We start from the raw sequence: 17,941 nt of genomic DNA, 5'->3' as shown, positions 1-17,941 counted from the left end.
ATAATATGTGCTGCGTTAATCATGGAAATGTTCGTGTGCATGTTTTTTTAAAAACCTAAGTAGAAATCCCTCTAGTCCAAGAGCAGGGGTGAGGTCCTCTTTGCTCTGCTGCTGCTCTGAAACCTGATTTGTGTTGTCCCTGCCCTGGTTTTTTATTCTCGACCTTGAGCTTCGTTCTGGTGACTCCGCCGCTCCTCTCCTCCTCTCCCTGTGCAGTTGTGCATTGCTGAAAGCGGGATGTCAGAGAGCGTTTCTGGCCTGGAAGCTTCCTGTTGCGATCCTTTCGTGGCCAAAAATAAGCTAGGATGGAAAAGGGATGAAGGAGGGGAGGGGGGTAGCAGAGGGGTGTGTTGTAACCACAGGCCTGTTTTCCCCAAAGTGAAATTAGTAGTTCAAGAGAAGAATGATTCTTTCTTCAAGTCTGTCTGTCTGTCTGTCTAGCCATCCACTGATGTGTCAGTTCCTTACCCAGCTCTGTGTGAATAATAATAATAATAATAATAATAATAATAATAATAATAATATCCTGCCTTTTTGTCTAACAGAGACTCAAGGTAGATTACAGCTTAAATAGAAATAGCTGAAAATATTGGGTGGGGGGGAAAGAATTGTAAAAAAACACAAATAAACATTAATACACAAGCACATATATATGAAAACATATAAGGAGTGTGTCCACCCCCATCGTTCTGCCCGGACGCTGAGGTCCAGCTCCGAGGACCTTCTGGCGTTCCTTCACTGCAAGAAGTGAGGTTGCAGGGAAGCAGTCAGAGGGCCTTTTTGGCAGTGGCTCCCTCCTTGTGGAACGCCCTCCCGTCAGATGCCAAGGAAATAAACAACTGCACAGCTTCCTGAAGGCAGCCCTGTACAGGGGAGTTTTTGAATTTGGGTGTTTTACTGCATTTTTAACATTTCATCAGAAGGTGCCCAGAGTGGCTGGGGCCAACCCAGTTAGAGGGGTGTGCAGGAACTCTCCTCTTTCCTCCTCCCTCCAAGCTCATTTTCTTTTTGTGCTGTGTCTATTTAGATTGTAAGCTTTTTCTTGAGTAATTTGTTGGCTGCCCTGGGAGCCTTTTGTCGTTGTCATTGTTGTTCTAAATTAGGGTACTTCTTTGACTTCCTAACAAGTTCATCCGATTTAGGTTTTCAGCTGCTGCCCTTAACTCCTCCCCGCTCCCCTTCTCTTCCTCAGGAGGTCTGGTTCTTTTCCTAGGCAGCCCCTGAGCCTGGTATGGGGAATGGTCGAGCAGCAGGAGGTCAAGTGGGTTTCAAGCAGAAAGATGTAGAGCCTCAGATCCACGTGCCGATTTTGCCAGAGGTGAGTGCTGGTCTTGCTGAGAACGCTGGCAGCGTGAGGGTCAGTTCAACAGGATGACAAATACTTGAGAGATGTAAGATAGGAGAACTGAATAAAATGGTTACAGTAAAATGCAGGAATGGTGGATAAACTAAATGAGCCGTGGAAGGGGAAAGAGGGAAGTCATCAAATGTATACAGGCAGAGGCAAACTCGTCCCCTCCAGATGTTTTTGGGACTACAACTCCCAAGATCCCTAGCTAACAGGACCAGTGGTCAGGGATGATGGGAATTGTAGTCCCAAAACAGCTGGAGGGCCGAGTTTGCCTATGCCTGATTGTAAGATGTTAGTTTGGGATGCAAAACTGAAAACTTAATAAAAAACTATAATACAGTGGTACCTTGGAAGTCAAATGGAATCTGTTCCGGAAGTCCGTTCAACTTCCATAAAATTCAGAAACCAAGCCATGGCTTCCAATTGGCTGCAGGAAGCTGCGAAAGTCGCGCCGGACGTTCGGGTTCCAAATAACGTTCAAAAACTGGAACAACCACTTCCGGGTTTTGATCATTTGCGAGCCAAAACGTCTGACTCCCAAGGTGTTTGAAAACCAAGGTTACGACTAATAAAAGAGAGTTTAGTGCTGGTCTCAAAGTGGGTGGGTGGGGCGTGGTGGACGGGCGGTGGGCATTGTAGGTGGAGAGAATTTCAGGGATGAAGGGCCCAGAGCATCTGGAGGGGGCACCAGGTTGGCAAATGCTGCGCTAGAACAGCCTTGCAGTTAAACCAGCCAAATTTACTAATCCCACATAAATCCATATAGATTTGCAATCTCAAGGTGTGAAAGAAAGGGGCAGGCCTGATCGCCTACGGCTTGTGAGTCTCCAGGCTGCTTCCTTGCCAACCTGCCTTTGGTTTTCGGTTCCAGGCTGCCCAGGAGAGAAAGAGCGTCCTCAACTCCCTGGTATCTGGGGCGTTTGCCGGCGCTGTGGCCAAGACTGCAGTGGCGCCTCTGGACAGGACGAAAATCATATTCCAAGGTATTTCTGGGAGGGGGCAGCTTTTTATAATTTTATAAGTTGTGTGTCCTTGCTTCTCAGGTTGAACGTTTAAATGGTTTCCTATGTTTTGTGGTATTTTATGAATTGCGACTTGCCGTTATTGTTGTTGATTATAGTTTAGTAATTCTATATTGTAACTGATAAGTGTAAACTGCGTAATTATTATTTGCTGATATTTAATTTTACTGTTTCCTGTGAGATAATGGATTACAGTGGTGCCTCGCTTAACGAATGCCCTACTTAACAAAATTTCCACTTAAGAGGTTTTTTCTAGTGGAGGTTGCCTTGCTAGACAAATTCGTTTTACGAAAAATTCGTCTAGCGAATCGTGGTTTCCCATAGGAATGCATTGAAATTCAATTAATACATTCCTATGGGCAAAAAAAAAATTCGAAATTTTTTTCAATGCATTCCTATGGGATTCGCTAGACGAAATTTTCGTTATAAGAAAAGACCCGTGGAACAAATTAAATTCATCTAGCGAGGCACCACTGTATTGAATGCTTTATTTGATATAAGTTGTTTGTTTTAAAGTTATTGCGGCTTTTCTGTATTGGGTTAAATTGTTGTTATTAATGTTTGATGCTTTATTGTGTTTTTATCTGTGCTGGAAACCACCCAGTTGCATTAGACTGGGGAGAACTGGCAGCAGGAAAATAAATAAGAGCTATAGCCTACACCAGGGGTTCCCAACAAAATTTTCTCGAGGACCCCTCATCGAGCCGCTATTGTGACAAGGACCCCCATTAATTCCTAATCCTAAAATTAAAAAGACAGGGTACCTGCGCAGTAGCGCACAAATGAAGCCGACACGCGCAAAGCATCTTGGGAAGGTGAGCGTTAGTAGAATGCGCGCGCTGCCTCTTTGCAAAACAGTAGTGTTTTAAAGCGCCACCTAACGGCATACAGCAGAACTACTGCCTCTATCTAATTCTAGTTTTGCGCTAGACTCTGCTCATGCAGGAAGCGGCCAAAACAAAAAACCTGTTATCATACGAAATATATTTAATATATTTTTTATTCTAATAGCATCTTGCGGACAGGGCCGGTGCTAGGGTTTTTTTCGCCCTAGGCGAGATCACCTTCTGGCGCCCCCCCCAATTTTCCAGAGTTGTTGACCTTTTTTAGAAAAAATAAAGGTGGAATAAAATAAAAATAAATAAATAAAATATGGGTCCTTACAAAGGAGCCTTTGCCATGGAAATACCCTGTTCATAAGGCTTTGAGCCTAAAGGCTTTTAAGGCCTAAAGAGCATCATTCCCATTCCCAGTCATTTCGGGGAAAGGGGAGGAACAGAAGCAGGTTGGAACGCCGCAAGCATTTCAGCACACCTAGCCAAAATTCAAAGGGATTCTGAATTCAAAACCATGAAACACTTGTTGAGGGTGGTTCTTTTCATCAACCCAACTCTGAAGCTTGCCAACATCACTGGTCAGAGGTCACCAATGGCTGGATATTAGCATGCTTTATTTAGTTATTTTGTTAATGTCTGTCCTACCCAGGGATGCTGAGAATGGGGGAGAGATTTAAAACACACACACACACACACAGAGAGAGAGAGAGAGAGAGAGAAAGAGAGAGAGAGAGAGAGAGAGAGAGAGAAAAGAAACCAATACTTTGTTCTCTTGTGCACAGTTTTTTCAGACCTGCTGTAAAATGTAACTAGCAGGACTCCTAAGGACCTAAAATGCCATATTAATGAAAGGCAAATTCACTGTAAATTTGTGCAAATTTTTTTTTGTTTAGAAATTGCTAACAGGGTTCTAGTGGCTATAGAAGGGGGGGAAATTAACTAAAGATAGATAGATATGAATGGGAGACCACCAGGAGTCCCACTTAAAAGTGGAGTCTAGATAAATATCTTTTAAAAATCAGTTTAAGTGTTGAAGAGAAATGTAAGCATTTGAGGAACATTTCATTTTCAGCCGCTGGCCTGTAGAAAACAGTATGCTGGGCTAAATGAGCCTTTGATCTGACCTTGGGGAAGGGTGATAATCAGCTCAGTCACTCAGGGTTTGCTGTTTTGCCCAGGTGCGGTGACGGCCACGGAGCTCTGCAGGGACGCAGGTGGGAGACGGGGCTCCCCGAGGGGTTTGCGGTCAGTCAGTGCGGAGGCCGCGGCTCCCAGCGCCGCCCCGCACACGAAGCCGCCGAAAAAGCGGCTCCGGGCGAGGCGGGCGCCCAGCGACCCGGCCATGACAGCAGATTTTTGCCCTGCTTCAGGGCGGCAGCGCCCGTTGGCGAGCTTGGCTTTCGTGCGCTTTTTCTCCCCTCACGAGGCGGAGCAAAGAGAAGCTGAATGAGGCGGAGGTGGAAAGGAGGGAAGAGCCTTTCCGCCTCCGCCTCATTCAGCTTCTCTTTGCTCCGCCTCGTGAGGGGAGAAAAAGCGCACGAAAGCCAAGCTCGCCAACGGGCGCTGCCGCCGTGAAGCAGGGCAAAAACCTGCTATCCTCACTTGTACAAAGCCGCGGGGAGCACTGGGCGGCGGGTGGCGGGCAGGCTGGCCAGCGCCCCTCCATTCTGGCTCTGCCAAGTTGCGGACCCCTCTGGCATAGCTCGCGGACCCCTGGGGGTCCGCGGACCACCTGTTGGGAAACACTGGCCTACACAACGTCATTGGGGGGGGGGAGAATTATTGGTTTGTTCTTACTTTCATTTTGTGTTTTGTATATTGTGGTTTCATGTTGTGAACTGCCCTGAGATCAGAGGGAAATCGATTGATCAATCAATCAGCTAAAATAAGAGCACATAATGATGGCTGTTTCTTGGAAGAATGGGAAGGTCTTTTTTGGACTACCGTATTTAAAGAAATATTTTGATACGATGAATTCACGAGCAGGATTTGAGCTATGAGCAACAAGAAATAATTAGTGACTATTGTATTATGGTTATGATATAAGGGAGTGAAGATTGGGTCCAGCAATGAGAAAAAAGCACAGCAGACAATGGGATGGGAAGTTGATAAAACCGAAGAAAAATTTAATATGTGTTGGAATTTTGTGTTAAATTTGTGGAAATTTAATACATATTATATAGGTAAAGGTAAAGGGGCCCCTGACCATCAGGTCCAGTTGTGTCTGACTCTGGGGTTGCGGCGCTCATCTCGCTCTATAGGCTGAGGGAGCCGGCGTTTGTCCACAGACAGCTTCCAGGTCATGTGGCCAGCATGACAAAGCTGCTTCTGGCGAACCAGAGCAGCGCACAGAAATGCCGTTTACCTTCCCGCCGGAGCGGTCCCTATTTATCTACTTGCACTTTGATGTGCTTTCAAACTGCTAGGTGGGCAGGAGCTGGGAAGCTCACCCCGTTGCAGGGATTCGAACCGCCGACCTTCTGATCAGCAAGCCCTAGACTCTGTGGTTTAACCCACTGTGCCACTTGGGTCCCTGCAGGGAAAACTTAATTAGGTGGACAATCCTGTTTTTAATGCTGTGGACTTTCAACTCCCATCGACAGGGCAGAGAACCCCCCCCCCCAACTTAAAGCCTGGTTTGCAGCTCAGATTAAAAGCTCTCCCCCCTCCCTCTCTCTCTCTCTATATATATATATATATATTTCTGTTTTGAGGATTAATCTTCCAATGAGTTATTGCTGGAAAGAGATTTGCCTCGTTTCAGGGTTTGTTTGCTTGTCTTTGGACTGGCTTATCTCCCGGCTGGGATAATCGGGAGCAGGCAAACTGAGATTGGGGGGGGGGAGAGAGAGAGAGAATTGTTTTGGGGTGTTTGCAAATTGCCCAAGAGATAACCAATACAGCTATATGGGGTGGGGGAAACTGGGAAAGCAGGGGAGAATTCTGGTGGCTTTTTTGTTTGAAGTATAAATCACAAGAGAATGCGGCTGATCTTCAAATCCTTCTAGGCTCCAGTATTGATAAAGAGCTTTGAAAGAAATAGTTAGGGCTCTTATTTGATTTTTAGAGAAATCCTAGTTCATTGATCCATGAGTGTTAGCAGATGAACTGATTTGTACCTGCAAATGAGTCAAAGCATGCTTGCTTTTAATTTGTCTGCTTTTCTCTTTCAGTATCATCAAATCGGTTTTCTGCCAAGGTAAGACTTAAAAGCACAACCCTCCTTTCTTTGCTCTGTTGCTTAGCTGAGCAGCTTTGGGTTTTCACTTAATAAAGTCGCCTGCTCCCAGATTGTTAACCTGTACACCCCCTGTATACAGGTTAGGGACGCGGGTGGCGCTGTGGGTTAAACCACAGAGCCTAGGGCTTGCCGATCAGAAGGTCGGTGGTTCGAATCCCCGCAGCGGAGTGAGCTCCCGTTGCTCGGTCCCTGCTCCTGCCAACCTAGCAGTTCGAAAGCACAAAGTGCAAGTAGATAAATAGGTAGGTAAAGCGGAAAGGTAAACGGCGTTTGCGTGTGCTGCTCTGATTTGCCAGAAGCGGCTTAGTCATGCTAGCCACATGACCTGTAAGCCATACGCCGGCTCCCTCGGCCAATAACATGAGATGAGCGCCACAACCCCAGAGTCGGTCACAACTGGACATAATGGTCAGGGGTCCCTTTACCTGCTGGGGTGTTAGGGGAGGGCAGTCTCTCTGGTGGGGGACACGTCGTGCTTTTTCAGGGGCAGTTGGTCCACCTCTGGCCCCACCCTGCAGTCAGCTCTCACCTGCAGCTGCTAGGTACTGCCAGCAGGCGACAGTCGCCACAATCCCAGGAACGGCTTCAACTGGCCGGCCAAACCAGGTGAGGGGAGCCGATGGGTCTCAAACCCTCAGTGAGTCAGGGACCTCCCCTGCATGCGAAGCCAGGCTCCAGCGGATGGAGTGGACAAGACTAAGAGGGGATCCAATGGCCAAGAAGGCAGTTTCTGTAGAGGGAAGTGAGGGGCAGGTGGGCCCACCCACCTGGGAAGGGAGCCTATCTAGGAGAAAGAAGACGCTGGTCCTTGTGGGACATCTTTGGGAGAAGAAAAGGCTACACAAATCTTGAGGGGAGTCCCTAAGGCGGTTGGATGGCGCCTTGTATGCCTCCTTCCGGCAACTCCTGCAGCCAAGCTGGTGCCAAACGTCTTGCTCTGCTTTCCTTTGGACCCCCTCAGTGAGCCCAAGAGGGGCGTCTTGTCGTCTGGGTAACCCAGGACCTCCCCTGTGTCCCGGGGAGGGCACTTGAGTGCTGCAAACCCAGCAGTTCGGCTTCACCCCCAGAAGCACACTCCATTGTCTCTTGAGGCAGACAGACGCCAGCAGCAGCAGCACACCCCACCTCTGGAACAAAACCTCCTTTTTGGGATTACAGTTTGTGGTTTGTCAAAAGCGAGGCAAACCAAGAGCCCCTGGTTCAGATTATGCGCTCCGCCTCTCTCGGTCTCTCTTTTCCAATAACTCTGCTTCCGCTCTCCTTAGGAGGCTTACCGCCTGATCTACCGCACCTACCTCCACGAGGGCTTCTTCAGCCTCTGGCGGGGGAACTCTGCCACCATGGTCCGCGTGATCCCTTATGCCGCCATCCAGTTTTGCGCCCACGAGGAGTACAAGCAGATCCTGGGCAGTTACTACGGCTTCCAGGGGAAGTAAGTGGCTGCTGGGGTTGGGGGGTCTTCTGCAACAGGGTTGGGGAACCTCAGGCCTTGGTCAGTCCAGCGGGTGAAGAGTCACGGGGGTCTCCCTCTCCTGCTGTGACAAGCTCCCTCTCCCCCCTTGTCTCCCAGGACTAGGAGAGGCATGAAAAGGCGGAGAAGAGGTTGCCTTCACACTGGCACAGTCTCCAATTGCTTGGGGGAAAGCCCTGGATAGGAAGGGACTTAGATGGCTGTGGGAAGATGGAGATTTTCAGTTTCAGCAACAGATTTTCATGGAGTAAGACCCCACTGGGAATGAGCACTTAGCACTTGGTTTGAATAGTTTCAGTGTTCATGATAGGCCAGTTGGTGAGAGCATAATGCCAAGGTTGCAGGTTCAGTCCCCCTGTGGGACAGCTGCATCATATTCCTGCATCGCAGGGGGTTGGGCTAGATGCCTCTTAGGGTCTCATCCAATGCTTCAATTCTATGATCCACCAGGAAACTTTCCCTAAAAAAACCCGATCCTTCCCTGCCCACAGTGGAACTGTAAACCAGTTTTGTTCAGCTGCCGGAGCCTCTCTTTCTCCTTTCTGCTTCCAGGGCACTTACCCCATTGCCCAGGTTCATAGCTGGGTCGCTCGCGGGCACGACGGCTGCCATGTTGACGTACCCCCTGGACCTGGTCCGCGCCCGGATGGCCGTCACGCCAAAGGAAATGTGAGTTGGCGCTGCGGATGCTCCTGTGGGATTTTTGGGTGGGATGGGAGTACCTCAAAGCAGTGGCAGAGCTTCATGCTCTGGCACCGGGAGGGGGGGAGCGGAGAGCAGGCGGGGGCGGGGCTGGCGCACGTCCTGGGGGCGTGGCGCCCAGCGCGGGCGGGGGAGGAGCTGCAATGGCACCCCACCGGGATCGCGCTGCCAGGGGCGGTGCACTTCTCTTCCCCCGCCACTGCCTAAAAGCAACACCTCAAAGCAGCTAGATTTGCACTGTAAAAAGGTAGGCAGGCACAGGCCTGTTGGGTTTAGATGGGCTAGAGCAGGCACCCCCAAACTGCGGCCCTCCAGATGTTTTGGCCTACAGCTCCCATGATCCCTAGGTAACAGGACCAGTGGTCAGGGATGATGGGAATTGTAGTCCAAAACATCTGGAGGGCCGAAGTTTGGGGGATGCCTGGGCTAGAGGCTCAAACGAAAACGGAATACCAAAACGACACAGTTTCATGAAATTATTATTTTCTCCATCGACCCCAACTGTAGCAAAAGGCTAAATCACCAGGGGATGAAACGCTGGATGACAAAGACAGGTTTTTTTACAGAGGCCGATAAGGTTGACGTGGGTTCCTAAGTCTTCTTTTGGGGGGTGGGGATCTCAGCAAACAAGGTTTTCCTCTCGTGGGATTGTTGCAAGACATATTAATGTGCCTGCAACACAACCAGGCAGGATTTGACCTGCAGATCTCAATAAATGAGCGGTTCTGTGCAGAGAAGGCGCTCCCTCCGGCTGAAACGTGGTCTCTGGTACCAAAGCGAAGGGCTATCTGTGGGTGCCCCCCATGAATTGCCATACATCCTACCCGAAAGGAAACGCACACTCCTGATCTCCTCCCTGCTTTAAAAGTACCAGTCAGCCCACCCTTCGGTGCATGGAACTGACCAGCCCTGGCTTGAGAAGTAGAATCCTAGAACGGTGGTGTTGGGAGGGATCCCCGAGGCCCATCTAGTCCAAGCCCCTCTAATGAAGGGGCCTTTTGCCCAACAACCGCTGGCTTTTCCTCTCAGTGTTTTGTTCAGTGTTCCTCTTCCCCTCCTCCAACGCCCCACATGGCTGTTGTCCAGCGTCTAAAATAGCCTGGGTCCTTCTCGGTCTCCACACCAGGTGTCATCGGGTGCCCAAAATAGTTAAGTTGTGATATGGGCCCTTGGTGTGTTTGTGTGTTGTCTCTCTTATGGCTTGGGGGGGGGAGAGAATGTCGAAGCTTTGGCAAGGGAGCCCACCCTGAGTATTCAGATTTTTAAAAATCTCGATACGATGTTTGCAGTAAACGGTTAAATCCAATAAGGAAATGAGACAAGGCTGAGTTCCACAAAGACGGAGCTCGGGAGCCTGTATTTATTAGCAGCAGCTTTGACAGGTAAACATTAACTCACGATGTAACTTCCAGCCAATCACAGAGCAAATTTCATGCATAAACATGTACGGGTCACTTCCTGCCAACACCCCAAACTTTCCGCCATAGAGGAAGTGGTGGACTGCACATCCCTCACATCATGTACCTGTCACATGTCTCACTCATCAAACACCCCCCTCCTTCTAATCCTGTGATCTCGAGTACTTTTCCAAGCACTCTACCTGTTTCCATTGTTTCTTCCTAACCCTAATTTGACCCATCCCGGTCTTCCCCTGTCAAGCCTGTACCAACCAGTTCTATCCTACTCTCTCCAGATTCATCAAGCCTCTCCCAGTACAGCTGACCCATACCTTCACCTCCTGACCGGTCACTGTACTGGCTTGCCAGTATTACTCTTCCTAATCCTAGAGGATTGGCGGGTATGCCACGCCACTTCCCTAAATCAACCCCACAGATGTTAGGCTATACTACACTGAAATGTTCTAAGGTTCCTTTGATTGTCTCCGAATCGTCTGGCCACTCCTGCCGCCCTCTCCTGCCGCACCGGTGTGGCAGGCCACACCCTTTGGTAGCCAACAAGGCTTGTTGCTCGAGAGGCATGATAACAAGGCATGATTTCCCTTGCTCCGCTCTCCCGGCAGGTACAGCAACATTGTCCATGTCTTCATTCGGATATCCCGGGAGGAAGGGTTGAAGACCCTCTACCGGGGCTTTGCCCCCACCATCCTGGGGGTGATTCCATATGCTGGGCTGAGCTTCTTCACCTACGAGACCCTGAAGAAGTTTCACGCAGGTAAAAGCAGTGGGGCCAGGATGCCAGGCTTGATGGGAGCTCCTTTGGGCATCATCCTGAAGATGGACTCTTAGGAATGGCTTTTAAGATTAGGCCAATCCATGGAAGAGCAGTGGCTACTAGCCACGTCTCAGAGGTGAGCCGGCAGTAAATCACACCATACAATTGGGAGTTAACTCTTTATTAGCAAGGACATGATCTGAACAGGAGTGTCAGGCCTAAGGAGCACAGCAGCTCACGCCCAGTAGGTCTTGCCCCCCACCTGAAGCAGCTGCTGAGACTGAAGGTCCCTGCCTCCCCACCTCCATCCAAGTCCCTCCAGGATTTCCCCCAAACAATCGAAGAACGCACCTGCATGCAGCCAACTTCTCCCCCACCCTTTTCGTGCCTCTCCTGGTTCTGGGAGACCAGGGGGAGGGGAGTTTGTTGCAGCAGGAGGGGGCTCTGCCTCTTGGCCTGCTTCCTCTCCTGCTTCAGCTTCTGCCTCCGATTCTGGACTTCTCTCTGCCACAGACTCTCCCTGCTCACCAAGCCTTGTTGCCTCTTCCGCTTCTGACACCTCCTCCTCCGCCTCCCAGTCTTCTCCCCCCGGTCACTCATCATCGCCCCACTGCAGCTCCCTGGGCTCTGAGCCTCCCTCCCTTGGGGGTCCCCCAGCTGGTTCCTCCCACCATTCCTCTGCCTCGTAACAAATCCATGCCACCCGGATGGCTGTGCACTCCCTCCACTGTTTGGAGGCAGCCTACCTCCTGGTTCCTGGCAATTGCGACTGGGGAGAGTTGCTGTTGCACTAAGGGCTTTGCACTCTGGGGGTCCTGAGGCCCTCGTGGCGGAAGGGAGAGAGGGAGACCTGTTTGCGCTGTCCCTCCACAGTTGCCCACCAGCGTTTCCTCTTCCTCCAGAGCGCAGCGGCAGGACGCAGCCCCACCCCACGGAGCGGCTCGTCTTCGGGGCCTGCGCCGGCCTGATCGGGCAGTCCGCCTCCTACCCGCTGGACGTTGTGCGGCGGCGGATGCAGACGGCTGGGGTGATGGGCCACATCTACGGCTCCATCCTGCGCACTATGCGGGACATCATCCGGGAGGAAGGACTCGTCCGCGGCCTCTACAAGGGACTCAGCATGAACTGGGTCAAGGGCCCCATCGCCGTGGGGATCAGCTTCACGACCTTCGACCTCACGCAGATCCTCCTCCGGAAGTGGGAGCGAGGGGTGAACGTGGAGAGGTAGTGGCCGGCCGGTGGCTGGCGGTTGGTACAAATGTTGGTGGAAACGTGGGCAGGCATCCTCTTCCTCCTCCCCTCCCTCCCTCCCCGAGCCAGAGGGTTCTCGTGGCAGAGCTGAGTAATCCAGGGCAATCTCCGTTAGGTCCCCGCGACTGCAGCATCCTGCCCCCTGCTTCCCCGAGCTTGCGTTTGTGAAAGAGAAGCCGCCGCGTCTTTGCTGGTGTTGTTTTCTTGCTTTCCCTCTCCTTTTCCTACCGAAGTGGTTGAAATTCCTCTGAATTCTGCTTGGATTTGGGCAGCAGGCAAGGGGTCCTTCCAGAAGGCTGCAGACGTGCTATTTACTCGATTTTGCCTCGTCGTTCTAAACCATGGCGACACAGTCCCGTTACATCTCCTGCCTCTAAGTCTCCTGCACCCTTTATTTTGTAGGAAGCCGAACTTATCTGTATGTTTAACACGTGGGGTGTGTCTGTCTTGTGGTTTCCGCCCCCTACGGTCTCCCCCCCTCCTTCCAGCAAATGGTTTGTTTTCCAATACCTGGAAAATGGGGCCCTTCATCTCCCCTCTTCCTACTTCAAATGCTTTTAAAATTCTGCCCCAAAACCTCCTGGAAGAGGGCCAACCGGCCCCCGGGGAGAAAAAAACAACCAAAGACTTGATTCTTTCCTTTCCTTGGGGTTTGTCCAAGGCAGAGAGGCCGCAGTGCAATCTTGAATTCTCTCGCTGCTGCAATCCGGGCAGCTCCTGGTTCCGAGATGGGACCAGAAGTTTGGGATGTTGCAGCCTTCTTTCCTTGCGTTTCAGAGACTATTTTAATGATCTGTATTTAGATATGCACACATATTTCAGAGCTCCAGCTTCGGAAGATGGCATCCGGTCGAGCTAACCTTTGCTCCTCCGAATTGTCTCTGCTTTTTAGCAGGGCTCCCCCCTCCAGTATTAAATGTCAGTATTGAAAGTGGGTCCCTCCCTGGCCCCACGGGGAGATCCAGCAACTTCTGCAGGGCCCCACAGATGTTTCCCACCCGTGCTCTGAGAAGCAGGATTCCCCACTGCAAGGAAAAGATGGCAGGAATAAGGACTCTTTAGAAGAGGCATTCCTAGCCCAGAGCGGGAGATCATAGAATCATAGATGCCTCGTCTCAGATTGGAGAGATGGGGAAACTTTCATCCCGACGGTCAGGGATGACAACTAAAAATGGACTTCCGTATGTTGCTGAACTTCCAGCAGCCAGGGATGGTGAGGATGAGAGCCAGGTGCCTCGAACATCTAGAGAGGAGTCAGATCGGAGAAGGCATTTTGCAGGTCTCCTCCTGGGAAGAGGAGTGGGTGTTTTGCCAGAGAGTCCTGGGTCTCTCGCCGTGTACGAGCTCAGGCACTCCCCACTCTCCTAGAACAGCGCAGCGATCCTGTGTCCCTCCAGATGTTGACCCAGCCCTTTTCCTGGAAACCATGCTCAATTAACCCTGCTAATCTCTCCCTCTCTGTCACCTGCCCGTCGCTTCCCCGTACTGCTTCCTAACCCTTAGCAAGCACAGTGCCTGCCTTCGACAAAACCGCACCTTGGATTCACCCACCACCACCAGATGCAAACCTCAAGAGCTTTTACCTCCCCGGTATGAAAATAGATTGAACGGGGTGATGCATGTCCTAAACAGGAAGCTCAGTTCATGTACCCCCCCCCCCCGGCCCCCAAGACTCTGGTTATGCAGGTTGGAGTGTTTTGCACATTCTGGAAAAGATGCACTACCACCGGCAGAGCAGAACCTACACAGGGTTTCCAAACTCCAGCTGCTTGGGGACTACAATTCCCATCATCCCTAACCACTGGTCCTGTTAGCTGGGGGGTGGGGTGGCAGTTGTAGTCCCTAAACAGCTGGAGACCCTAGTTTGGGAAACCCTGGTCTACACACACACACCCTGTTTCCCCAATTCTCATTTTTCTAATTCTCCGTGCCATCAGCAGTTGTGATGGATCGCAATTGTGGCTCAGCGGGTTTCGCTTTTGTCGGGGGGAGAGAATTCCACAGGGACGGCAGGCGCCAGCGAGATAATGCTCATCTCACTGTGTCAAACCCAGATCTTGGGAGCATATATATAGATATATTTTGAAGATAGATTGCCAACTCAAAGAAGGTGGCTTGCTGATGTGCTAAGTCTCGAGTTGCTCCTTCCTTCGGAGTCTGGGGTACTTCCTTTTAAACATCTGCCTGCACATCCTAACACCGTAAGGTAAGAATAGAACAAGAAGCCTGGGGAAGATGACTTTCCTTTTTCGCGTTTAAGAGGCTGCAAGCTAGTGTCTTTTGATGGCTGGACTACAACTCCCATAATCCCCTGCCATCTCGGACCAACAATCAGGGCTGATGGGATTGGTAGTCCAGTGACATAGCTTCCTGCAAGGTTTTGAGTACTTGGGGTGACCTTTTCTTCCCTCTCCCTTTTGAGTTTCTGCCACCAACCAGACTCCAGAAGCGAAGACCTGAGCATCTCCCCATCCCATCTCCCTTCCTGACCCACAATCGCACCATCCCCTTCCCAGTCGGCCATATTCCCCCCTTCCTGATAGCTTTGAGCTGTGGGGCTGGGTTTATTTTTGCAAATTACAAAGTTGGCAAGGAGCAGTTTAATCGGTGAAAGCCATCCTGCCGGCCTTGGTGTGAGGTCTCCCTACCCCAAGATGGGCGTCAGACGGCTAGAGAATCTTTCCTGGGCTTCTCTGGGCTGTGGGTTATACATACAGACCCCCCCCCCCGCCAACCCCTTGCCCCAGCCTGCAGAGAACCAGATTTTCCAAAGCAGCGATCCCAGAGAGCTTTCCCCTCCCTAGAATCTAGCCCAGGGTTTTCCCCAGCTTGGGTCTCCGGCTGTTTTTGGACTACAAGTCCCATCATCCTGAGCTAGCAGGACCAGTGGTCAGGGACGATGGGAACTGTAGTCCAAAAACAGCCGGAGACCCAAGTTGGGGAAACACTGACCTAGCTCCCCTTCCTACCAGTGTTCCTCATAACATAGAGGGGGCAGAGGTCATTTCCGGGGGTCCCTGTACCAGCAGAGGTTGGCTGCTCTCTGGCTTCAAGATGGTGCTACGGCGACATGGGTGGGGGTATCTGCACCTTTCTAGCCCCCATCAGTTGGGCACCTGGAGGGACACAGATGCTCGCTGCCGCCCTGCTCCCCAGCACCCAAGGGTGGCGTTTCTTTGGCAGGTAGGAGAAGTCGTAATTGCAGCACTTGAATTGATGCACAACGGAGCTGGGATCCGAGAGAGCCTTTTCCAGCTGTGTTGCAGTTGCCCTTCATTCCCGGCTGCTGGAAATGCGGTGCTTTAAACACCACCCCTCCCTAAGAACCGAGACCTTCCGCCATGGGGGCACTCATTCCCCATTCCAGGGAAGGGATCCAAGAATCTGTTGCTCGCTTCACAAGGGGCAGGGGCCAACACTCCCCCAGCTCATCATTCTTGATACTATGGGGTACAAATTGATAGCGAGGGTCAAAAAGCTATCCGGGGGCCTTTGTCTGCCACTGGTGATCCCTGGTGAGTACTTTTTCCGGGCAGGTCCCCAGAATAGCGAGTCTGCAAACAGTGTCCCCAGCCAATCCCCCCTCTCCTCCTCCCTCTCGTCATGATAATGTATTAACCAGGATGGCTTTTTGCAGGGAAGGTGGGTAACTCTATGCAGGAGTGTTTGTGCGGTCCGTTGTCAAATGCTGCCTTTGTGTCTCTCGAAGCGAGTGCGTCTGATGCAGGCAGAGGCAACCTTGGCTCTCCAGATGTTTTGGAACTACAGCTCCCATGATCCCTAGCTAACAGGGCCAGTGGTCAGGGATCATGGGGGTTGTAGTTCCAAAACATCTGGAGAGCCAAGGTTGCCTATGCCTGGTTGCCTCCCGAGGGTCCTGTGCGTGTGTGGATTTTTGATCCTTTTGTTTTATATATATATATATATACATACACACACAAACGTGTGTCTATAGTGACATAACTTGTACAAAGATCTGTGCCAAGAAATGATGTATATTTAATAATAAAGAGATGATTTATCGAGGCTTGTGTGTGGCTGCTCTGTCTCTCGAACGACCGCCTTTGCTTCTCCCACCCAACGGCCGCCCCCTCTCAATTCTTGTTGTAGGTGCTGGGGCGGACCTGTTTTTGTAGAGCTGCAGAGTTGAAAGGGACCTCTGAGGGTCATCTAGTCCAGCCCGCTGCAATGCAGGAATTGCAGCTAAATAATGCCAGGCAGGGGGCAATCCTGCAATGAAGGAGTGCCCCCCCCCACCTTCCAGGGGATTCCCTTCCCACTGTCAAACTCCTCTTACTGTCAGAAAGTTCTTCCTGATGTTTAGTCAGAATCTCTTTTCTCGTCATTTGACCTGATTGGTTCGGGTCCTACCCCCTCCCCTAAAAAAAACAGAGAAAACAAGCTCGCTCCATCTTCCATGGGACACCCCTTCCTTCAGATATTAGTCTCTGGGGCTGGGCAATATCTGGTTTTCAACATTGTGATGTATCACCAGCTCAACACTGCGATATACCAATACATCACAACGTCTGAAATAAGTTCTGGAGCTTTCGAGAGCCATTGGCTGGCTTCACGGTTTTTCCTGCATTGTGATTTTTGCACAGCACACATACACATACCTAACATGATTGGCGATATATTGCTGGCTCAAAAACTACGAAACCAATATAATGATACAGATTTTGAACCGGTTTTGGACGATATATCAATCTGTCGCCCAGCCCTAGCTGTCTCGGTCTCCTCTTAGCTAGGCTAAATGTATACCCAATGTAAGTATACTTAGCTGTCTGAAACAACAACTATGGGGCAGGAGCCGACGTTTCCACCAGTCCTGCTCCTGGGGGGCTTCAGGCGAGCAGGAAGGCGGCCAGAGCTGTGATTTTCAAGAGCTGAAATTTCAAGAACTTGAGCTTCCTTCCCCCTCTTTCCTCCAGTCTCATATTTTCAGAGCGCACGTCTTAGTACTGGCTTTTTGCAAGTCGCTCTGAGAGGGCGGCCGGGGTGGGGTGGGGTTATAAATACCGTCAATAAATGCTGGTGGGAAGCTTAGGGGGAGCAGCTTCCTTCTGGTGAGAGATTTCACACCTCGAGGTAATGAAGGCCTGAAATGCCACTCGCATTATCTGAAATTTGTAGGGGCTGCCCTGTGGACCGGCGTTTTTTTCCTCTTCCCTCCTCCCTGCTCTTTCCTCCGCTGCCATGTCTTTTTTAAGAGCACGAGTCTTTAGGACTGATTTTTGCAGGCCCCTTTTTGGCTACAGTTTGGGGATGTAAACACTGCATAGATAAATGCTGGTGGGGGGGTTAAGGGGAGCAGTGCCAGTCCCCCCCCCGCCTCTTCTTTGCCCCAAAACAAGCATAGAGGGCAAAGTGAAGTTGCTTGTGTTTGCATTTGAGGTACCGGGCTTCCGCTCGAAACCCACGAGGTCCCTTCTTAGGGGAGAGACGGGGCAGATGGTGCCTTTTATTTGGGGCCTGGAAAGGGGTGGAGTGGGGGGGGGGTGTCGCGCTTCAAAACCTAGAGGGACGGTTTGAAGCTCACTGTCTTGTTACACAGTTGGGACCAAACAGGTCTGGCTTGTGTGATCAGACACTTTTTTTAAAGAGTGGATCTCTCTCCCCAGAGAGGACGTGTCTGAAGCGGTTACAGAGCTGCTCCCAGGGTGAGGTCTCTGGCCCGACTTGTAGGCACCCTGTAGGAGCAATGAGAACAATAGAACTATAGGGTTGAAAGGGACCCCCAAGGGTCATCCAGCCCAGCCCACTGCAATGAACAGGACACATTTCCTCTCTCTCTCAAAAGAGACAGGCAAAATGCTTTCAAGTTGGGTTGAAGAGGAAGGAGGAAAGGTAAGCCACGACTTAAGTTGTTTTTTTATATAAAAAAAATCTTGT

The 17,941-nt window shown here is 50.8% G+C and overlaps 1 protein-coding gene across 9 annotated transcripts in view; it reads left to right on the top strand.

The window, feature by feature from the left end:
- SLC25A42 (solute carrier family 25 member 42) overlaps positions 1 to 12,151 on the top strand; it is a 29,845-nt gene extending 17,694 nt beyond the window's left edge. For all 9 annotated transcript variants that reach the window (XM_060275421.1, XM_035118559.2, XM_060275422.1 and 6 more), the window contains 7 exons: positions 1,193 to 1,318; positions 2,223 to 2,334; positions 6,383 to 6,408; positions 7,716 to 7,882; positions 8,474 to 8,590; positions 10,644 to 10,795; positions 11,698 to 12,151. In XM_060275421.1, coding sequence (XP_060131404.1) covers positions 1,232 to 1,318; positions 2,223 to 2,334; positions 6,383 to 6,408; positions 7,716 to 7,882; positions 8,474 to 8,590; positions 10,644 to 10,795; positions 11,698 to 12,023 — 987 coding nt within the window. In that variant the 5' untranslated portion in view covers positions 1,193 to 1,231 and the 3' untranslated portion in view covers positions 12,024 to 12,151. The remainder of the gene's footprint in view (positions 1 to 1,192; positions 1,319 to 2,222; positions 2,335 to 6,382; positions 6,409 to 7,715; positions 7,883 to 8,473; positions 8,591 to 10,643; positions 10,796 to 11,697) is intronic.
- The last annotated feature ends 5,790 nt before the right edge of the window (positions 12,152 to 17,941 follow it).

This window comes from Zootoca vivipara, chromosome 6, assembly GCF_963506605.1.
Source record: "Zootoca vivipara chromosome 6, rZooViv1.1, whole genome shotgun sequence".
Lineage (NCBI taxonomy): Eukaryota > Metazoa > Chordata > Lepidosauria > Squamata > Lacertidae > Zootoca > Zootoca vivipara.
The sequence above is the reverse complement of the archived record's forward strand: the minus strand, read 5'-3'. Positions and strand labels throughout refer to the sequence as shown.